Source organism: Armigeres subalbatus, chromosome 3 (genome assembly GCF_024139115.2).
Source record: "Armigeres subalbatus isolate Guangzhou_Male chromosome 3, GZ_Asu_2, whole genome shotgun sequence".
In the NCBI taxonomy this organism is placed as follows: domain Eukaryota; kingdom Metazoa; phylum Arthropoda; class Insecta; order Diptera; family Culicidae; genus Armigeres; species Armigeres subalbatus.
The window spans coordinates 354,635,665-354,659,033 of record NC_085141.1 but is presented as its reverse complement, the minus strand read 5'-3'; the positions used below and the strand labels follow the sequence as shown (position 1 = coordinate 354,659,033).

General features: G+C 40.8%; 3 protein-coding genes and 1 pseudogene across 3 annotated transcripts in view; 3 read left to right on the top strand and 1 right to left on the bottom strand.

Moving 5' to 3' along the window:
• Positions 1-1,630: 1,630 nt before the first annotated feature.
• On the top strand, positions 1,631-4,034 carry LOC134222822 (uncharacterized; annotated as a pseudogene).
• A 145-nt stretch (positions 4,035-4,179) lies between these two features.
• On the top strand, positions 4,180-6,432 carry LOC134223254 (uncharacterized protein K02A2.6-like). Its single transcript, XM_062702401.1, has 2 exons — positions 4,180-4,591; positions 4,650-6,432. The coding sequence occupies exons 1-2, from the start codon at positions 4,338-4,340 to the stop codon at positions 6,100-6,102; spliced, it is 1,707 nt and encodes a 568-aa protein (XP_062558385.1). The 5' UTR covers positions 4,180-4,337; the 3' UTR covers positions 6,103-6,432.
• Positions 6,433-9,638: 3,206 nt separating this feature from the next.
• The window catches only part of LOC134226108 (xaa-Pro dipeptidase), a 445,683-nt gene continuing 431,952 nt past the window's right edge, over positions 9,639-23,369 (top strand). Inside the window, exon 1 of the mRNA XM_062706662.1 lies at positions 9,639-9,963. The gene's annotated coding sequence lies outside the window, so the exon portion shown is untranslated. The remainder of the gene's footprint in view (positions 9,964-23,369) is intronic.
• LOC134226109 (bolA-like protein 3) lies at positions 10,025-10,802 on the bottom strand. The gene is made up of 3 exons (XM_062706665.1): positions 10,587-10,802; positions 10,343-10,432; positions 10,025-10,260 (listed from the first exon to the last, which is right to left on the bottom strand). Exons 1-3 carry the CDS (start codon positions 10,629-10,631, stop codon positions 10,075-10,077), a joined length of 321 nt encoding a protein of 106 aa, XP_062562649.1. The 5' UTR covers positions 10,632-10,802; the 3' UTR covers positions 10,025-10,074.

Sequence of the window (23,369 nt, the reverse complement as noted above, 5' to 3'; positions counted from 1 at the left end):
TTGGGGAGCACAAATTGCTACATCATCTACTGTGACATCTAACATTCGATGGGACAACATTAAACCGTTCCCTAACGGCATTGCTGCAAGCAAAATGTGGGAGGAGTGGAACCGCTATATCGAAAATTTCGAAATAGCGGCCACCCTCAACAACGCGAACGATCCGGTGCGAAGATGCCAACTTCTGTTTTTATCAATTGGAGAGGAACTACAAGGCATCATAAGAGCAGCAAAACTCAGACCCAGCTTGACAGATTCGAATTGCTATCATACTTTCGTGAGCAACATCAAAGCTTACTTTCGGTCAATGACCGATTCAGCGGCCGAGCACGAGGCATTCTCGAGTATGAAACAGGAGAAGGGTGAGTCCGCTATTGCTTATCACGCGCGCTTAATGGGAAAGGTTCGGCTATGCGAATATAGCCCCGCCGATCAGGATCGATTCGTACGATCCCAGCTCCTCAAGGGCCTGCGGAATAAAGAATTGGCGAAGTCCGCTAGAACGTTCGGGTACGAAACCATGTTCATAGTTCAGGCTGCAACACGCGACGAGGCTTTCGAAACCGAGAAAGCCGTCGTAGAACACCCGGAGGTGTACGCAGTCAACCGTCCAAGCTCAAGTGTACGATTCAACAGACAACGACCAGGCCACGATGAACGAGACAGGAGATCATCATATCGACAACCGGAATATCAATCAGTAAACCAACGTCAAGATTATGAGCCAGCATACCGACGAAGAGATTTAGAGGAGCGAGGTCGTCGCACTAGATGCCCGAGGTGCAATCTTTACCCTCACAAGAACTATCCATGTCCAGCTTTGCAAAAACGATGCAACTCTTGTGGAGTCCGCGGGCACTATGCAGCGGCATGCCGTAAATATCACGTGCAACAGATTCGAACTAAACGCGATAATTTCCCAGTGGAGGACCTCAAAGACGAGAATGAAAAGGTATAAATTGTTGCATATTTGAAATAAACATATTTTCCTTTGAATAAAAAAAATAGTTTTCATTACAAACCCTTCATCTCCTATTGTAGTTCGTCAACGCTTTATCTCTCGAAGACGTGCTTGTGTCCTGCTCTCTAGGAGCTTCAACTAACATTAGATTTCTTATCGATTCTGGCGCGGATGTGAATGTGATTGGCGGAGAAGATTGGTTTCGACTAGAAAGAAACATCAAATCGGGTTTGATCAAACTCAAATTTGTTCAAAACACACGCCAAAAAGCTCTTCATGGGTATGGGTCGGATTCTCCCATGACCATCGAGCGCGTATTTGAAGCACCAATAAGCGTAACAGGATCAAAGGCGGATCCTACATCAGCAGTATTCTACGTCATTCCAAGGGGGCGAAGGTCGCTACTCGGCCGGTCCACGGCAAACGACATGGGTCTACTGCATGTGACAACAGCCATCAGCAACCTAGAAGTACCGCCTAAACCAGAAGAATTCCCAAAAATGCCCGGAGTGACGGTGAAATTTAGCGTGGATAAAAGAGTCCCACCCGTTAAAAACGCTTACTATAACGTGCCTGCCGCTTTTCGAGAGGCAGCCAGACGTCGACTGGAGGAAATGGAAGAACGTGGCATAGTCGAAAAGTAACGTCAGCTCCGAATTGATAAGCGGAATGTCGGCAGTCGCCAAGGGGAAAAACGACTTCCGCCTAGTAGTCAATATGAGGGCCCCCAACAAGGCGATCAACCGCGAGTAAAAAGTCTTCCTCTTTTGGAGGAAATGAAAGTGAAGCTCCATGGTGCAAGATACTTTGCAAAGCTTGATTTAAGCAATGCTTTTATCACCTGGAGCTTAGCGATGAATCCTGAGACCTAACAACATTTCTCACCGAAAGCGGTATGTACCGCTTCACCAGACTGATGTTCGGGGTGGATTGCGCCCCCGACATTTTTCAGCGGTAAATGTCTCGTATATTGTCCGGCGAAAAACAAGTCATAGTATACATCGACGACGTACTAATCTTCGCGGAAAGCCTTGAGGAATTGCGGGAAACTGTGAAGCGAGTTCTGGCCATATTCGAAGCTAATAATTTAACACTGAATACTGCGAAATGCGAATTTGACAGGACCCGTATTAAATTCCTTGGTCACGAAGTTGACCAGGATGGTTTTCACGTCGATGAGGAAAAGATTAAAAGCATCCAGAACTTCCGTGAACCTGTGACTGTTTCGGAGCTGCGAAGCTTCCTACACACAGAAAAAAATAATTGTGCTTTTAAGAACATTGCGCTTTCATTTCAAAAGTTATTCAGTTTTGGTAATTTTGAGTAGCGAAACTTTCATTTTGAAAATAAAACTTTTAATTTGAAGGTTTTTTTCTTAACGAAAGATTGTGATTTTGAAAGTCAAAATTTTTCATTTGACAGATAAATAATATTTATATAGTATCCAAATATTCCTGAAGTTTGGCAACACTTGCTAAAAATAATATCCATCTGGCAACTAACTGTCAACCATAAAAATAGTTCCCGCTTCATGGAAGAAAATCGAAGAAAATTTATTTAGACCCCTTCCGTTCATTTCGGTACAGTTTTCTGTACTTATTGTACTTATTCACAACTGCAAACCAAAACTGCAGCCCCACACAGATTATACCGGTGTGGTAACTCCCGGTGGAATTTAAGGACAAGGAAAAGGTAAATAAACTTTAAAACTAACAAAAAAACCTCGTCGTGATTGAAGAAGGAAGACGGATCTCTGTTATCGACTATCTTAAGCAATCTGCTGCCGTAAACAGAGAAAGGAATCAAAAAGTACTAATCACGATGGATCAAATTTGCTTTTATTCTTTCAGGTGGCTCCGGGCAAAAAACGCCGGCAAGGCGCGAACGAAACGGAAACTGCCTGACGTACTTCAAATCGCCACCGAATGCGACGGTGAATAGCGTGGAAGCGACTGCCGGGGTGGTAGCGGTACGGTATGAATATGTTACCGCAGGAGCACCGGACATTATTCATTTGATAAGGTAAAACTAGGATGGGTAGACGTCTGAATGTAGATATATCCCTTAAAACTCTGTTATCGACTATCTTAAGAAATCTGCTGCCGTATACAGAGAAAGGAACCACGAATTACTAATCATGATCGATTCGTTGTGCTCTTATTCTTTCAGGTGGTGCAGGCATAATACCACCGGCACGGCGCGAACGAAACGGAATCTGTCTACCGTGCTTCAAATCGTCACCGAATGCGACGGTGAATAGTGTGGAAGCGATTGCCGGAATGGTAGTCGGACCGGAAACGGCTATCGCTGACAAATAAGCGGTTATGAACGAAACGAGCGATTTTGTAGCTGCCAGCCCAATACGGTTGACCTCTTTGGGTTCTGAGAGGAAAAGCGACAGTTTCAAGAAAACGATTGGATTAATAAGAACAAAAACGCACTGCCAGAGGGTGGCAGTTTGCCAGGCACAGATCTCGCGACGCAAATCTCCGACAAGGATCTGAACAAGCTGTTCGAGGAGTACAAGGATGGCCAGGAGGACGCAATCTTGTGTCATGTTCACCAAGTCGGAGTGCATCCAGGGCCTGCAGCAGATGAACGCCGCCAGCATCGACGACATAAAGCTCCGGCTGGAGCAGATGGTGGAGAAGCTGAAAACCGACTCCGAGGACTTCAAGCTGCTGTACAGATTCACATTCCGGTTCGGGCTGGAACCGGGCCATCTGATCCTGTCACTAAAATAAAAACCGTAACACACTAACATGAATTAAATGGTATCAATAAATACAATAGCAACAACTTTTGGATTTGTAAATTTTCATTTTGAAGTATTGAACTTATATTGAAAGCGCACACAACTTGTTGATTTGAAAGTATACATAGTTGAATCAAGTGTAAATTTAACATTTAGTTTTAACAGGAAAATGTTATTCTGAAAAATTAAACACCTTTAGTTTTGAGAGGAGAATGTCATTTTGAAAAGTTGGCTGTTGTCAAATTTCTCAGCGAAGTGACATTTTTGCAATTGTAGATTTAACAATCGTATACTTTCTACTGAAAATCACTAACGAATTTTCTTAATTTTAACAACGTTTCTTTTAATTTTACCAACGATTTTTTTTTGTGTGTAGGCCTGGCCGCCTTTATTAGCCCCCACGTCAAAAATTTCGCGGAAATCACTAGTCCACTATGGGCAGTCGTCGCATCAAAAACGTGGTCATGGAGCCGTGAGCAAAGTGAAGCCTTCCAACGTGTGAAGGGACGAATCGTGAAATGCTGTACAACACTAGGATTCTACTCTGAGGTCGACAGGACAATTTTATATACGGACGCATCACCTATCGCACTAGGAGCGGTGCTAATACAAGAGAACGAGATGGGATCATCGAGGATTATTAGCTTCGCATCTAAATCTCTAACGCCAACTGAGCGAAAATATGCGCAGAATCAAAGGGAAGCTCTCGCAGCGGTTTGGGCGGTGGAGCACTATTCGTATTTCCTTTTAGGAAGGAAATTTACGCTCCGTACAGACGCACAAGGAGTAAGTTTCATATTGAATCGGCAACGGGAGGATTCGAAAAGAGCTCTAACGCGAGCAGATGGGTGGGCGTTGAGGTTGAGCCCATACAGGTACAAAAATCTCTTCAATTTGTTAGACATTTTTCTTATTTTATGATCCGATAAATAGGTACGATGTCGAGTACATCAGAGGAACCGATAATATCGCTGACCCGCCTTCTCGTTTGTACATTGGCGACGATGATGCTTTCGATGACGACGCTAGCCCGTGGGAGGTGGCGGTCCTAGAAGCAAATGTTGTTGGTTTCCTCACCGACAATGAAGTCAAGTCAGCCACGTCAGAAGATCAGGATCTACAAGGAGTTATAAGTTCGCTTCGTTCTAACTGTTGGCCTACCCATTTGCGACAGTTCCAGCTGCTTGAAAGTGACCTGTCGATTCATGACGGAATGCTAATAAAAACCGGATGCGTGGTTGTTCCAGAGGTACTACGGAAGAGAGCTTTGACTATCTCCCATGAAGGACACCCATCAGTAGCCAAACAAAAAAGTATCTTGAGACAGCGCGTATGGTGGCCCGGTATGTCCGCTGACGCTCAACGATGGGTGGAGTCGTGCGAAACTTGCGCTATCAAAGGCAAACCAGAACGACCTACTCCAATGCAGCGCGTATTTGCTCCTAAAGCCGTCTGGGAGACAATTGCCCTTGACTTCAACGGCCCGTACGTCAGGTTCGGTGGAATTTCGATTCTGGTAATCGTCGATTATAGGTCAAGATACCTAATTGCCCAACCCGTGAAGTCAACGAGCTTTGAGCATACAAAGAAGGTATTGGAGCAGGTTTTCGACCGGGAAGGCATACCAAAGTTTATGAAAAGCGACAACGGCCCCCCATTTAATGGTGAGGAGTACAAGTCCTTCTGTACGAAACATGGCATTACTCCAGTGTTTTCCACGCCACTGTTCCCTCAACAGAACGGACTTGTTGAGGGCTATATGAAGCTTATCAACAAGGCGATGGTAAGTGCTTCCGTTAATAAGACAAACTACATCGAAGAGCTACGCAGCGCAGTGCACGCACATAATGCAGCAACACACAGCGTGACGAAATTCCCTCCTGAGGAAGTACTCTCAGGACGTAAGATAAAAAGAGGACTTCCGTTACTAGAGTACCGTAAAGCAACTGTCGATGATGAACTCCTCAACGACAGAGACAGGAGAATGAAGCTCTTGGGTAAGGAAAGAGAAGACAAGCGTAGGGGTGCACGGCAATGTCGTGTGAAACCGGGGGATAAGGTGATAGTGGAACGCACGCATCGGGGAAAAGGCGAATCGCGTTTCTCCCCATTACAGTACACGGTGATCGACGAGAAGAATGGTAGCCTTACTATCAGCGGAGGAGGTCATACTATAAAGCGTCACGTGACCCAAACAAAGCGCGTACAAGACTGGAGGAAGCCTGATGATTCTGACACTGCTCGAGCAACTAACGAGGGTACACACCAGCCTACAGCAGCGAATGGTGCTGAAGCTGAACTGACAACTAGAACTCCACGCAACACACGAAGCAAGAAGGCCCCTGCATACCTGCAGGAGTACGTCAGATCAATCGAACTGAACTAAAAATAAACTTCATTAGCGAAATATATTAGATGCACATACACATTGCTGGACAAAATAATCAAGTTACCGTGGTTTCATTTCATGTGGATTGATATTCGAATCGTCTATAGAATCCCGTTCCTGTTTATTTCCAGGTTCGCAAGCTCCGGTATGTGCCTTTCCCAGCTAGTGCTTTGCTAACGTCGCATCTTGGAAATAATCATCCCGCAGGCAGCTCTTATTACCAGCTCGATATAAAATCTCCATATTTGCAAAATGATGCAAACTTTGAGATGGAAATTCCTGAAAAAAATCACTACCCGAAAAACGAATACGATTTTCCATTTTTGCTTTTCTTGTTTGCTTGCCTGTACAGTACAATGACAGGAGTGACAGTGGCAATGACAAATAGGGCTGGGGGCAACCTTTGTCGGAATCGAAATGTCAAATAGATGCGCTCCGCAATTTGTCGGATTAGTACACGAAAAAAATAAACAATTAAAATTGGAATTAAATTTAGAATTTGAAGAGCAGACTCATATATTACATAATATAGTGCACTGAGAAAATTCTTCATTTTGTACATATTTGTCGGGCATATATTTTTTGCAATTTGGGGACTCAAATATGTTCTATATGAATTCACACATAAGTTTTATTCGATTGTAGACTCTATTTGTACTTCGCGTGGAGAATGGTTATGTATGCAGTAATAAACAGCATAAGCTTAATTGATGGATTTTTGCCAATAGAATAAGGTGGATTTGCAGTGTCTTAGTCTGAGCTATATGTGGATAATAATTGAATCGAATATGGTTCCACTAGTTTTTATGTAAATCGTACCCCATTACAGAAAAAACTTAAGAGAGTGTTAGAGAGATGCAACGTGCACGTATACGACCTCACAAAGCCTAATGATTTACATAAATATTTATTTGATTCCTTGTGGGTACTAATTTCTTTTTACTGAAGAGGGGAGATGTGTGGTATGACCTTAACGTATGACGATGCTACATGGGCCTTCCCGATATTAGGTGTCGACATCGACTATCATAACGCAGTCGATATAGCAACAGCGGCAACACTGCTGCACAAGAGACGATCAGCCGAGACCTTTCGAGCGGCACTTGGTATCTACAACGCGGAAGAGGTAAGACGTGCGGTTCCATCTTTGTCGTGGCGGACTTTGGCTGATTTTCCTAATGGCGTTGGTCACCACAGATTCTTCATTTTGGGACCCAAAAAATCGTGTAAAATAAAGAAAATTTCCCATTAATAGTCCGAGGAATTTCTTATAAAAATTCAAGAGAATTGAAATAGGAAATTCTTTTCAAATTATCTTGGAAATTTATAATAATTCCAGTATGAGCAGTAAAGGAATTCCCCCAAAATGTAAACGGGAAATTCATCTTAATTTCCACAAAATTAGTTTTTGCAGGAAAATCATCTGAACTCCTACAAATAATTCATGTTTATTTCCACAAGAAATTTGTCTAAATTCCTGTGAGATGTACTCCGGATTTGTATTTGAAAGTTAAGGGATGTCTCTTCGGATTTTCCATGTCCCACATTTTTACGAATTTCATAGGAAATTATTTTCATTTTCTCAGAAAATTTTCTTTAGTTTCCTTAGAAAATTCTTACGAATGTCAACAATTGATATTGTTCTGGAGTTAAATGGACATTTCTCAGAATGGCCACCGTAAATTATTTTTAATTTGTTCAGGAGAATATTCTGAAAAGAAATCAGAGGAATTTCCTCCTTTTATTAAAGACTCAGTAGAAAGTTCAGGGTAAACTCGTTAGAATTCCTTGTTGAATTCTTCCTTGAATTCCTTTAATATTTTTTCAAGAAATATTTTTGGGCACTCTTTCAGTATTTTAACTGGGAATACCTCTAAAATTTCTCCTGTAAATACATCTCTGGAATTCTTTCTGAAATTTCCCATGAAATTCTTCCGGGAATTCGTCAAGCAATTTCTTCAGAGATTTTTCAGAAAATTTCTCCAGAGTTTCCTTCGGAAGTACCTCTAGCAGCTCCTCCATAAGTTCATCCAGAAATTTCTCCATTAGATCCTCCAAGAATTCCGTCGGAAGTTCCTCCAGTCGCTCCTTCAGAATTTTCTAAGTTTGTTTCTTTCACGACTTCCTCCAGCAGATCTTCCAGGAATTGCTCTCGAAGCTCCTGCAGGCATTTGTTCGGAAATTCCTCTAAGAATCCTTTCGGAAGTTTCTCCAACAGTTCCTCCTGACGATGCTCCGAGAATCTTGCCGAAAGATTCTCCAATAATACCTCTTGAACTCTGGAATTTCTCTGTTATTTCCTCCAGTAATTCTTCCGAAAATTCCTGCGCAATATTCCTGAGCAATACCTCAGGAAGTTCCTCCAAAAAGTTATCCAGAAGTTCCTCCGGAAGTTTCTTCAGACAATATTTTCAGAAACCCTTTCAGTAATTGCTCAGGAATTGCTAAAAAATCCTTCAGGAATTCTTCAGAAAAATCCTTCAGTAATTCTTCCAGAAAAACCCTCCGGAATTTCTCCTGTAATTCCTCCGGAAGTTCCATTAGCATTTCATCCGGAAGTTCTTTCAGAAATTTATCTGAAAGTTCCTTCAAAAAATCCTTTGGATGTTTATCCTTTAGAAAGTCTCCAAAAAATCCATCAGGAATTTATCCTGATGTTTCTTCAGAAAATCTTATGGAAATTTCTTCAGGTATTTTAGGTATTTCAGGAATTTTTCCGAATCCCTACAGACAATTCTTCAAAAATAAATTCAGAAGAATTCCACAAGGAAATTCAGTTAGAAAAATTCGTTGGAATTATATTTAAAGACTCATTAGGAAATCCAAGGGAAAGTCATTTCCCTTACTCATGAAGATTTAAAAGAATATTCTCTTGAATTCTAACAATTTGAGTGTTAAAAAATAAACGATACATAAAACAAGGAGATGATTGAAATTACAAACCTATTGGATTTTGAAATTTTTTCACTGATAATCATAATTTTGATATTGAAGACATTTTTACTCGACTGTGAAGACATTTGAAAATATCCCCTGGCATCCCTGTTGCTGTTTTCTAATTTTTTTGCAGCGAGAAAGAGACAAAGCAGTCCGTGCAGTGCCCTATATGGCCGCCTCTTCTTGTTCCTTCCGGGGGGCTGATGTTTTAGTCGTGTTTTCGTAGTCTCGTTTCTTCTGCTTGTCGTTTATGAAACTGTCAGAATGCGCATGATGACGATGATGTCGTATGAATCAGGTGGGTGGCACGACGCCATGTTTTTGCAGCCAACATCTCAGTGTAAAATTCATGATGGTATGTGTTTTGTTTACAAACATCACATTTGATTCTCATTAGCTAGTATCTCATTAGGATACAGAACTGTCAGTGGGATACGGTCGCGCAATGTTGGCTGCAAAACAAACCTATTGTGTGAGATAGGGATGCCACCGGGCTGGTATGAATGAACAGCTGAGATTCTCTCAGGTCAAAAGCTGCTTGATGTGATGCATCTAGTTTGCTTTTTCACGCTACCGAGGACGTCTAGTTTCTCGGATTTTACCCAGCGAAGTTACCCACTGAAGTTGTGTGTTCTCTCTCTCTCGTACGAATCGAATCGCTGTAAAAAGTGTAAAAACAAAACTTTTGTGCATTCTTCTCTTATCACAAAAAAAAAACAATAACGCATTCGTGGTTTCCATTTTTATCGTCAGTTTTTTTACGGTTTTCTGAAATTCAACTCCGCGGTTGCGACAATAAATTTTAATGTTTTGTGAGTTTTACATGGTGATAGTGTTCATTGCTTAAAGTGCCTGGTGCCTTTTCTATAACAACTGCTTAACGGATTCCCTGGAAACTTGTATTTTAGGTTGAGGAAAAAGGTGAGTCAATAAAACTATATTTGCAGGGAATCGACCCACTAAGTCGTAAAACAATCACTAATTCAGAGATCACAGCAAATAGTTTATTCTATGATATACATTTCCTCCCATTCACTTGCTTGGCACGGCCGTGTGTATCCTGAGCCCGTGCATGTCCTTGATTTCGCTCTTCAGCGTTTCCGTTATCAGTCGGTGCTGCTTCACCGTGGACAGCCCCTTGAACTCGTTCGTTTCCACATATATCTCGTACATTGAGCCACATCCGCCGGAGATGTCGCTAACCACTACGTTTGTGGCCTGTTGATAAGGCAATGATTAGTGTTTAGTTTATTGAGTGTGACTACATAATGTGAGATCGTTGAGAGTTGTTTCGACATACCTGCGGAAATTTGATCTGAAGCGTTTTCCGAAGTGCATCTTCCGAATTTTTAGCAGCTCCGTTTGTCCCTGACCAAACTCGACTCAAAATCTGCAAAGTTTTAGAATACAATGTAGTTTTGACGATGCTGATTTATACAAGGATTTGATAACATACTTCCTAAACCCTTTGTAAACAATGTTGCCTTATCAAACTGTAAACATAACCTAGAAAGAATATTCTAAATTTCGGAGTATGGACTTACCGAAATATATCGCCTTCCCGCAAGACGCGCGATTTGACCACTCATTTCTGTACTGCAATTTAATGTTTCGAACACAGTTAATTCAGAATTTCAAAAGTTGTTATTCAAAAATATAATGCTGCAATGAGCAGCTCCAAATTGTGTGAATTTGCGATTGGTGCCGGATTGTTATGAAACACATTTGCTTTGGGCTATGCTTCGCCTACTTTACCATCGTTCTTTCTTTACGAAGAGAACATCCCTCCCAAACAGTCACCCACTTGAAACAGTGGGTGTCGATTGGAAGCTTTTCGTAGAACAAAAGCTCTCTTTGGATGTTTTCTGATCATGCACATCCATTTTGTACTATGGGATTTGAATGGCTAAAATTTGATTATCAACGGGTTAGCCGGATAAAAATGTACTATTGGCTCAATACAGTGGCGTAGCCAGAAAATTGGTCTGGGGGGGGGTTTTCTGAACATTTTTTTTTCGAAAAAAAAATTTTCTTCCAAAAATGTTGTCTTTGGGGGGGGTTTTATACCCAAAACCACCCCCGTGGCTACGCCACTGGCTCAATAGTAATATAAACAATTGATTTATCATATAATCTATTGTTTATTGATGGTTGCTGTTGAGACGGAACTTTTCGGACCTTTTTGTAGCACGCGGTTTTTAAGGTTAGCGAACTCAAAGCTAGATTTATTAAATTTGAAATCGTTTGAAACATTAGCTCATTTGTTGTAATATAAAAGAGTTCAAACTTACATTTGGTCCTGCTAGTGTTTAATTATTCGGAATACTGGATGATAGATGAGACTAGTTCTGTTCAATTTCGATTTTCGCCCTACGTTAGCCTGCTGCAACTGGTATATTTCCTCCGGAAACTCAGCACGCTGCACCAGCTGCCAGAGTATATTCTCAGCCTTGAGAAGTCCTTCCTGACTGATTTGTGACGACTGTTGTAGCGGTTGCTTAAAAATCTTCTACCGGCAATTATCAGCAAATTGGTGAACATAGGTGAATGTAGTTCGCCTCAGCCCCTCAAACTTGGAGTAGCGCACAATGGAAAAAAATGTCTATTACGCGAATAAATTCAATATCTCGGTTCGGTACTGGCGGATTGCGCTGAAATTTTGACACAAATCGGGAATCATGCAAAGGTGGTTACGTTCACTACACGAAGCTGCAAGACCCCGTTCTACCCCAATGCCCCATATTTGTTGTTTAATTCGTTGAGTTCGAAGTTACAAAAAGTCGACAAAACATACCACATTTGACCTCAAATGTTGCCAAAAATCGTGTTATGTGAGCTCTGTCTACTGCACGATGTTGGGAATTGAGATCTTGCTGATTTTATCCCATGTTTTCATATTCCTCAAATTGCTTACTAATAATCTCACAATACTACTCTGGTATAGAGTGGAGTTATTTTTGTCCACCGCACGACTAAAGAAGCTAAAATATTTCTCATTTTACCTCACGTTCTTTTATTTTCTATCTATTACCCAAAATGCCAAATGCCAAATGCCAAAATGCCTTCCGGAAAACATAACAAATAAGAATCATTAGGGTAAAACGAGGTCTTGCAGCTTCGTGTAATGAACTAAACCACCTTTGCACGATTCCCCAGAAAGTTCTACGATTTGTGCCAATATTTCAGCGCAATCCGCCAGTACCGAGATATATATTGAATTTATTCGCGTTATGCACATTTTTTTTGCGAAATCGGCAGACTGTGACGCTGTGACTGTTGCATAGCGTTTTCATCAATTTGCAGCCTATGAGCGCTGCCTGCAGCTCCAGTCTCGGAACGTAGAGCGTTTTTAGAGATGCCACCTTTGCTTTTCCTCCAACAAGCGCACAATGGCTCTGAAGTAGGCGACGCATGCGTAGGCAGTCTCGCTGCCGTCGGTAGAAATTTTTAAACTGCAGGTTTTCGATTTCCGCTGCCATCGCGCCCGGGAAATAGGCACGAAGTATGAGTTCCTTGAACTTGGTTGCTCAAATCTGCCCCCGCTTTAGAATCGACTTGTCGATCGTATTATCCCATTCAGCTTTTGTGCACCGAATTTCCCGGGTAATACGTCCGTGAATGAGGAAGTGCAATAGAAGCCCCAGAGGATTGAACTGGCTCATTACGCAGCGCAAGATGCTCCGTTTGGTAGGAGCAACCGCCTTTACATCTACCTCATTGGAGAACACGAACACATCATTGCTCGCCATCCACTGCATGCCTAGCACGTGTTCTATTTGTGGACCGCCATTATCGACGATCTTCACAGTAGCTACGTTGGTTTCCCCTAACCGTCCAAGAACTGCGCTTGAATTGTACAGCCAGTTGCGGATAGTAAATCCGCCTTGCCGTGGATATTGCTCCGTATGCTCTACTGCATGCAGGTTTTAAACGAATTGCGCCGAGCATCGAGAGCTAGTTGAACCGAACGTTGCCACTGAGTACGTCTGGAAGTGGTTTCACTACATATATCCGGCCCTTTAAGTAACATGCTGTTTAGGGATCAGGCCTTGGAATATTCGTTCAAAAACGAACGAATGCTTCGTTTTTAGCCCGCAGTGAGGTTGTAATTTCGGTGCACCGATTGATGTGCGCTCGACGATTTGCTGCTGGCTGCACGAACAAGGGAAGAGGCAAATACAAAGCATTCGTTTTATACATTGAAAGTGGGTAGTTTTGAACGTGGCATCTTCCTAAGCCGGGTAGTGCCGAGGAGGCATCGTTCAGTAGGGCAGTGTGAAATGAGGATGGTTCCTTCGTTCATCGGCAGTGTTTCAGATGCGAGTGAGTTTTGTGTGAATACAAAACCGTATTAGCGAGAAAGAGAGAGAATGTTCATATACCTCTCTTTCACACATTCAATCGAACTGAGTTGCGCAACTCAGTGAGCCAAGAGAGTTGAATATTCTCTGCATTAGCGGGTGTTTGATTTCACTCAGCTGTTTCGTACTGCAGTGCTATATGGAGCGAGGAAGCATTCTTCACCAAGCACTTTGAAACTGTTCTCTCATGAAGCTTCCTTCCTCGGGAGTATATCTGATGCTGAAGCATAGATCCTCATCTTCATTGCTTCATTCATCCAAGCCCTGCTCTTCTGGATTGCCACTAAAAACGGCAGCTTTTCGGCATAACGTCTCTCGCTGCCAGTTGACGAGACGTAAGTGCACATTCGCGCATATTGACGATGGCATTTGATGACCTCGCGCTCGTTCGTAAGAAGGTTCCCGGAAGGATGCCGGAAAGGTTATTTTGGCCGAAAATGCCGTTTGGCCGACTGGTTGTGTGGCAGAAAAGACATTTTCGAGCTAAATAAATCTTCCTGCCAAAAAAGCGTTTCTACCAAAAATCATTTGCGGCCAAGTTTCGTGGCTAGACTAGATGACTTCCGGCTTAACGTGTGTTTCGCCGAGTGATATTCGGACCCTACGTTGTGCTATTTTCTGTTACCAAAGTTCACTTTAAACCCCTATGCTAGCTGGTGCTGGTGGTGCACGCTTGTATTGGTGCAAGCATTCAATTTAAATGTCAGTGAAGGGGTTTGGTTTGCTATCTCTAACAAATTTACACCGCATTTCAAATAAACGCATTGGATGCGTCAACGTGCTATCGGCCAAGTGGCATTGAACAAATGACTTTCGGTCAAACGACGGGAAGAGACGTTTGGGCGGAGGCTACATTGTCGAAAGGTGTTTGATCGAACTGGTCATTAGGTCGAAAAAGTCGTTTGGATAAATAGGTTACTTGACCGAATATGCCGTTTGCTGAAATGGCCGTTTGACAGAAAGATTATTATTATTATGGCTTTATTTAAGAGACTTGCAGCAGTTAGCTGGGCCGCTTCTGATCAGGCAGAAAGGTAATTGGACCAAAAATGTCATTTTTCCAAACGGGTCGACATTTGTGACCGTTCAGCAAATGCCATTTTCGGTTGTATAACTCATTCGTCGACTCGACGACTTTCGGCTTAACGCGTAATTCGGCCAAATGGCTTTCCGCCGAAAGATTTTCGGTCAAATGATTTCTCGTGGAATTGCAAAAGAATTTCATTTGGTTAATGAAAACTAAGAAACAATCACGTTAAAATACCGAAAAGTTTTCCGTGAAAATTATCGAATTTCTCGTAGAAATTCTGAAGTTTTGGTGGAATTTCTGAAAATTCCCTGTAGAAAATCCGAAAAATTTCAAATTTAAAAAATGGGTGAAAATATCAAAGAATTTTCTTTTAAAATTCCGAACTTTATTCCGTTTACCAGATTTTTGACGTAGGACTTACGTCTTTCTTTAATATACTGGGTGTCATTTAGATTTTTGGAAATTTGGAAACGATACTAGCGCCTCTATCTTTCGATGGATTTTTAATATTTATATATCAATCGACTCGGACACTCTCCAGCAATTTGCCTATTTCATGGAAACTTAAGATTTTTAACGATAGACTATTGAAAATTTCAATTCTTGTCAAAGCCAGCAAAAATTTCATATGTAATCAATCCCGTGCATTCCTAACACGGACATCAGAATGCGGTATGTCACGGGCCTCTGGGTCTAGCGGAAGATTTTCTTCGTGTATAAAAGAAGCAGTGCCTGCCGTGTGCGAGCCATTACAATTTGTAACAGCAACGCGCACTGACGTGCTGTTTGCTCGCGCATTGTTCGTTTCGTTCGTTCGTTCGCTGTGTTTGTTTACGTACACAGCATGCAGTCGCCAGAAGTAGAACTGCCGGTGGGTCTGCGAATATGCATGAAAGAAGTGGGCGCATTTTTTTGTCATTCTGTGCTTGATGATGGTCGGATGTAGTGGTGTCGGTTGCGATGGATGCAATCGCCCATCGCATCGCTCGAAGTTCATGGCTAGTGGCCGATGATTGCTGAGGCAGCGAGGGCAGCGGTGGTGGATGAAGAAGAATAAAATTAGAGGGATTTGGTCTGCTCATCCACGAAAAGTGATTGGTTTCATAATCCACATGATCCCGGGATGGGTACGAGTCATGGCATATGACGGACCATATGTTAAGTTGTGCTTGGTACTAAACGACACGTACATTAAAACATGGTTATACTATAACAGTTCTGATTTCCCAGCAAAAAAAAATCAACTACAATGATGAGAATAAAAATTGGATTAAAATAATTACTTTCATTTATTCGCAGAAGGCATTAGTAATTAAAGATGCACAATTAGCAAAAGTGTTAATATCCATTTTAGGTTAGAAAATTTTGCTGTATTACATGTAAATGTTTTGAAAAAGTCCGCAAAAAATAATTTCCAGAAGAATATTTAAATAAACATAGGGAGTGAGTGCTAGTAATGGATCCCTTAACGACTAAAATTTACTTCAGTCGCTTCGCTAGGGCGAGCCTCTTGACAAATTATAGTTCTGCTGCACCAGATGACAAGCAACAGGTACCAGCATTGTGTTTCGTACATAAAATTTGCCAAAACATTCATTTTTACCAATAAAAAAGCATTTTAAAATTATGTAACTAGAATGCCTATTATGGCCACCCCCGGGTCCATAATACGCAACGTCGAGTTTGTTTATATACGTATTATGGTCCCCCCATTTGATTTACATGTTCCATTCCCACATGTTCCTTTTGCCTATAATGAACCCCCCCTTGTGTGCTAGTAATGGACCCTTTAGCATATTTACATTTATAAATTAGTTTATATAACTAAATTTCTGTTTCCCTGTCCATAGCAAATGTATGGATCTGCTGTCCTGTTACATGAAGCAACTTCACCCGACGGAAGCTTGCAGAAAATTGTCGATTCTTGCGTTTAATTTGGAATTTTGTTCAGGGGGTCCATTATACGCACGGGGTCCACTACTAGCACTCACTCCCTAATCTTATTCTTTGTTTTTCATTTTCTGAGAAATTATGTTATTAAACTTGACGTAGACTTATTAGCAGTACCTCCTCTATTTTAGTAGGGTTACTGCTCCTTGACTTGTTTCTTATTGTTGTGATTTTTTTCAGCAGTAAGCACGCATGTTAGCAAAAAGAAGCAACGAAATTTGTGCTGTATTTCTTTGTTTGGTAAACGGGTTCCCCTAAAATAGCATATTTTGCCCAAGTCTGAAAACTTTATTAATCGAATTTTAAAACTTCAAATATTATCATCAAGAAATCTATAAATGCCCTACATTTGCTTAAGTAAATAAGGGCTTAATAGTTAGAAACAAAGCAATTCTAATTATGTATTTATTTATTAGTTTTATTTCCAGAAGCTTTGAATAAACATATTGCTAATAATTCTACACAGCATGGAAGTTGTCGTTTCCATTATCAATACCTATAATCAAACTCCATAGATCCAAAAGTTAGAACACGGAGATTTGAGAATACTCATTGAATGTTTTAAAATCACCCACCTCTAGAATCTATATGAAGCTGCCAAAAAGATGGGTGATTTCAAATTTTGCTAAATGGGTGAAAAAACCCCATCTTCTAGCAGTAAAATTTGAATGTTTCTAAAGTAGCGAAATGTATTAGAACATAAAAAATAGTTTACAAAACCCGTTTCAAAATTGTTCCAAACTCTGATCTGCGTTTTGCCTTTTCCAGTTCACTTCGTGATGGATTCCTCGTGCATAAAAACAGTACAGCAGAGGACAATATAAAGGAATTTGGATGCCTGGATTGAGACCTAAATGACCCAGAAGTCTATCAAACTGCCTGCTACTAGAACATCTTTGGACTTTCAATAATAAATGGCTGACCTAACTATTTTATGTGATTTTTAATAGGTTCAGCGGGTTCAGTATCTTAAACTTATGTCATGTATAAAATAAGTGGAGTAATAAATGTAATAAATACGTTTTTTGTTGTACGCCAATTTTTTTAAAATTATTTAAATCACAAGAATTATCAGCGCTGAAATTATTTGACTGCAGATGGGTGTTTTTCACCCATCTAAAAGAAATTTTCAATTCGAGAAGGTGAGTGAAAAATACACATCTATTTTGACGTACAAGCCTTCTTCCCATTTATGGGTAAAGCCACTTTACCCACCTTATGGGTTAGTCCACTTATCTCGAAGGTGGGTTTCTCCGTGAAGTCAAATGTAAATACGTTGCGTTTATATAAGTCCTACGTCTACTCGCGGTTATGTTAAAATCATTACCCATTGCTAGTTTTTTTGTTGAAATCCACATTTTGAATTCTGCAGAGTTTTTCGTGAAAGTTTTGAAGAATTTCTCGTGAAAATTGCGCTGAGCTTCCCGTGAAAACTTCTAAGAGTTTCCCATCATCTGAACAATTTCATGTAGAAATTAAGAACAATTTTCTATGAATGTTTTATAAACAATTTCTCATGAAAAATCCAAAAAAGTCCCACGAGTATGCCAAACTGGAAACTTCAAGCTTTCCTTGGAAATTCCAAGAAACTCTCGTGAAAACTTCAAAGTAGTTGCTGTGAAAAAAACCGAAAAAAAAATCTCCGAACAAATATTTTAGAAAAACTAAGAACTTTTGAAATTTTGCACTGGCGCACACCTCTTTATACGGATCGCTGTACCTATGTACACTGCATGTTTCAATTGCCTTGCCTCACGATAATTAAATGCAAACATAATATACTTAGAAACCCCCCTCCTGTTGGGGAAGTAGAATTTTGTTGAACTAAGTTTCTACTATGACAAATTATTTGCATGAGCTCAAATAATTGTATTTTCACCATCGAATCGACCAGTGTGCGGCCGCCATCTATGGAACACTGGCGAAAGCTTTTCATGATGGCTGTCTTTGCATTTACCGGAAGCTTTTTTTATTACACAGTGGGACATACGAAGGATTTTTTTCGAATAAAATTAAAATTAATTTTGTCATTTGTCACAAATTGAAGAACAATGGAAAAGCAAATAATAATTATCCAATCAGTATTGTGGTTTACAACATCTTTATCGGGGAAACTCGATATTTTAGTATGCGTTTTATAATTGCCAGCGTAATTGCAAATGTGAAAAAGAAGCTTTATTTTTTAAGTGGACATATAGTATATTGTTCTGTATACTTACATTTTTCGTTTTATTATTCTAATACAGTAGCCTTCCATATAATGCCAAGATTTTATATATATTTGTCATATAAAACCAGCGAAACAGGCGATTTTAGTACGTGACACTGAAGACGGCCTTACGGTCGTAATACGTATCGTAGTAATACGTTGAATATACCTAGCGTTAATTTAACTTTTTGACACCTATTACCAAAAAATGGCAGTAACCCAATTCAATTAGAAATTACAGCATTGTCCAAATGCAAGAATAGTTACTAATTTCGTAGTTAAAAACAATAAAAAAATTCAAGTATTACAATAAAAGCAAAACAAAACTACCCTTAGAAATTATCACATGGTTAGAGATAACTATTCCCGCGTTGCCCTTGGTAGATACTTATCACATTTTCCGCATAGGAAGATTGCTGATAAGGTTTCCTGATTGCAAACAAAACAATTATTACGGGGTTTATTTTTTCATATAAGCGCCATCTCGGGTGTGTACGTTTCCAGTAAATTTGTAAACAAATGAAGGTCTATTTATAACCAGGAAATTTCCGTTCATTACTAAGCGAGGTCACTTGTCATGCGTGCGCTCGGCGCCCTTCTAACGGAAAGGAATCATTGGTGTTTTTATTTTTGGCGTAGTAAACAAACCGGCTTGTCTGAGAAGAAAAGTTGTCTAATGCGACACAGCATGTTTGTTATCCGTATGCCCTTTGGCTGCGACGCACAATATTTTATATGCCTGGGTTATTATTTATTACTCGGATCATGAGGCTTGTTATTGCATCGTTCCTTTATCGCCCTATGTGATAGACGTTCACGTGGTAGCGAAATCGGATGTTACGTGCGGATGATTTGAAATGGTGAAAATTCCGGTGTATATCAACCATTCCAGTCCATTCCTGTTCGGACAAGTTTCTTTAGTACTCTGTCTGTCTGCTATGACTTGAATTTTGTTGGTCGTTCCACTTCTACGAAGCATGCTCGTATGAATAGCGAATCGTTGAAGCAGCGCTATCCAGTTGTTGGTATTTTGGTTCCTTCGTCTTTTCCGTTGTAAGACTATCGTTATTGGAAGATGGGGTTATTGTTCTTTGTACTTTTTACTCTTCGCACTGGACCATCCAAGCAAAAAACGTTGTTTGCTTCTTCTTCGAGTTGTTGTTCTGGTTAAATAGAATGCGCAAGAAGCGAGACGTGGAACCATGCGGTATCCCATCAAAGTCCAAAGCCCTCTGCCGAACGACCGGCGGTCCATCATCATCATGCTCCAACCGTCGAACGGATGCTAGGAAAAGAACGAAACGTCGAGAAGAAAACCCAGACACGCTGTGCAGTTGGCGCTCAAAATGCGATCATCGTCATCAGCGCACGGCACCAGCCAGCTTCATTATTGGGTTCAGGAGGAGAGGAAAAAATACAACGAAAACTTTCCGCACTGTTGAGAATGAAGGACAAAACAAAGTAGAGACGGAGAAAAATAATAACAAAGGCGTACCGACCGGGCCGGACCGGCAGAGCGAGTATCTGTAGTGCATATACGTAAACATGATGTAGAAATAAGGCAGTGATTCCCAAAGTGGTGAAGTGGATTAGGAAATGCTGATGGGATGGCAAAATATCAATGATCTCTTCGAATCTTAAAAGAAACATTTCATTACTCTTATTTCGTTTCTTTCGTAGAATGTGGTTTCATATTATCATATAAACATTTTTTAAATGATGTCGACGGGATTAGAACTCACAACCTTCTATTAGACCATTCAATAGATAGCCATGAAGTGCATAACACTATCTGACAACTGAGTTTTGAAAGGTAATTACCTTAATCAACCGTAAGCCCTTTTTAGCAGACTACATTTTTTTCGAATGTTCTCTAACTAATCATTCTTCCCCATTATCAGCAACCGCAAGGACATGGCCGGAGCAGTTTATGGGTCAAGCAACATGGTTTATCTTGGAGAGCAAGTTATCAGATTTTCAGGCCATTTTTTACGAAGGACAGAGTACCAAAATTGCAGTTCGGACATATATGGCAGCCTAATCTAAACCCCCATCCTTCAGCCAAATAGGCACCACCGGAGAACAGCGCACTCAGGATTTGAAAACTCATCAGGAACCACCGGAAACCAGCACTCGGAGGAGAGCAGGATATCAACCGTCATAGGAGTACCTACACCGGGAAAAGGCCCTGTCCTGTGTCATCATTTTATTTTAATTGTCTCAACTGTGAATCTTTTTTATTTTTTCTTACCATTATTCAAAGTTTTTAAAGTGTTAGACTTAATTAGCCTTTAGTAATATCAAAATGTGAACTGGCGATGCCCTTGGTTGGCACGCAGGGCGGCCCCTCCGGCCTCCTCAATGAAGCTCTGCTTTATCACCATCGGCGGGACCCAAGGTTGGCCCGCAAAGGGATCTCCCCCCCGAGCAAAGTCTGAAAACTTAATGAGAGCATATAGAAAACATATTTTGATATTGATATCAAATCGAAATCATAATTTGTTTTCAAATATGAATCATCATGACTGATTACATATTTTGATCTCATTTTGCTGTTGATTTCTAAATTGTATGATCTGATATCAAACTGTGTACTTATTTTGTTATCGGAACCAATATCAAAATTAGTTTTCGATTTGCTCTCATCGACAGCAGGAATAGTTTTCGATTTGATGTCACAGTAAGATTTTTCTGCTGTAGATTTTGATCTTTTAACCGTTAAAACGACCAAAAGGATATCAACCTGAGTTATCAAAATTAGGCGATTTCACAACAACAAAATTAGTTATTGATTTGCTCTCAAGCTTTGCTCGGGCCAAGCTCCCTTTCATCCGGTGTTGAACTTAATCTATAGATTAAAAAAATACATTAATAAAAAAAAGCCAAACTCAGCTGCCACATCAACAATCTACCCATGGTACTGAAGTATTGCTCCATTTAATTTTTTGACCCATGTAAATGCGCATTTTGAATATGTGGCAGAATTGTCCTACTATAAGAAAAAACCTTGTTCGTCAGAAATAGACGCCGTACGGCTAGTGGTTTATCTTTCCTGTCCTTGAGATGAATGGTCAAACATGGATTGTGGGATGAACTGATTACACAACAATGTAGAAGGATTTACGCCATCTTGCGCACGCCTTACTGTTGTTTCTCGTTATCCGTCTAGCTAATGTTCTTCATGTACCTGATATGGATAAGCACTTTCTAGAACTAGATAAACCGTATGATCCGGTTTCGGCAGCCAAACAATGTTTGGAAGAGCCGTTGCAAGTCGTCATGATTCTCCGAAGTTTGGAGGATTCCTACGGTGGGTTTAGAGAGAATGCCGTAGCGGGTTGGCCGGACACGGATTCAAAAGCAGTTATAGGATGCAAAACTGCTCGGTGAATGAAAGTGAAGCAGTGCGAAGAATGGCGGTTCAGTGGGTACGACGAAAAGTTAATCGACGCAGGGAAAAAACTGTTGCTGTTCGCGATTGGAAGAGTTTCCATTCTGGAAAGCCAGGAACGGAACGGAAGGAGTCAGATGAAAAGCGAAGCGGTCCACGCGGATTGTGATTTGTTCACAATGCTGTAAAGAATGTAATGTATGATATAAAAAGTTAAATATTTTCTGATTTTGATGCTGTAATTATTTTTTTAGCCTGGAGAACTCAACCCAAGAACCGTAACCAAGATCCGTCATTGTCAATTATCAAGAGATAGAAATTGTGAATTTTGCGAGATGAACAATGTTAAATATTTTCTTCTCTTGATGCTGTGATATAATGATATTTTGAGACTGTAAGTGAGTCGAAAATTCAGTGGACTACTAGCTCATGGGACCGGTTATTCTGGACGCTCTCGAGGAATACACATCGGAAGCCTGCAGCGCAGCCGTCACTCTCTCTGCAGCCTTAACTCGGCCATTTTACGAACGAACTTGCCCCGCCATCTTGTGGAGCAGCGATCGCCCACTGGTTAGCCGCTGGTAACATTCACAAAGACAACGACGTGGCCAGCTCGGTCGGACGAATTATAGCCGTACCCGACATCGCACCAGAAAGCATTACGGCTTCGCCGGAAAACCACCCGTCTTCGGAATCCCGCCGGAAAGCCCTCCCTCCTCCATTCTTCAGATTTCGAAAAAAAATCCTTTAAAGATTCCTATTGCAATCCTCTGAAGATTCCGAGAGTAACCCTCCATAGATTCCAAAAAGAATTCTATCAGGGGTTGCGAGAGGAATCCTCCAAATAATCTTATAGGAATCTTCTGGAGATGGAATCTTCCTTAGATCTAGAACGGAATTCTGTCGGTACTACAGGGGATTCCATCTCCCTGAGATTCCCAACGTAACCCCATACATTAGATACAGAATCCCCAGATATTCTGAACTCTTCCAGATAATTTGAATGGAATCATTCAGAGTTCTGAATGAAATCCCCCAAAGATTCCGAATGAAAATACCGATAGGTATCTGCTTCTAGGATTAGGATAAAAATCTTCGAAATGATAAGGCTCTGAAGGAAATCCCTTATTGAAGATTCCTCCTTGTATTCCAGGTGTCCTTAATAGATCCCCACGGGAATTCTTCAGGGATTGTGAAAAAAGTTTTTGGTACCGTAATCCGGGGTAACATTGATCATTTTTTAAATTATTTTTTGAATATTTCCTCCGTAAGTGAAACCATGACACTTTTCAAATTTTTAAAACAAGTACTGGCACGTGTAGAAAGTATTAGGCCGTTGAGCTCGATTATTTGATAATTTTAAACTTGTTTGTAAAATACTTTTTG

Coding starts and splice junctions, on each gene's coding strand:
- LOC134223254 (XM_062702401.1), top strand. CDS start 4,338: ATGGGATCATCGAGGATTATTAGCTTCGCATCTAAATCTCTAACGCCA. Junction 4,592..4,649: donor TTGAGGTTGAGCCCATACAG/GTACAAAAATCT, acceptor TCCGATAAATAG/GTACGATGTCGAGTACATCA.
- LOC134226109 (XM_062706665.1), bottom strand. CDS start 10,631: ATGAGTGGTCAAATCGCGCGTCTTGCGGGAAGGCGATATATTTCG. Junction 10,433..10,586: donor CGGGAAGGCGATATATTTCG/GTAAGTCCATAC, acceptor AAAACTTTGCAG/ATTTTGAGTCGAGTTTGGTC. Junction 10,261..10,342: donor TTCAGATCAAATTTCCGCAG/GTATGTCGAAAC, acceptor CCTTATCAACAG/GCCACAAACGTAGTGGTTAG.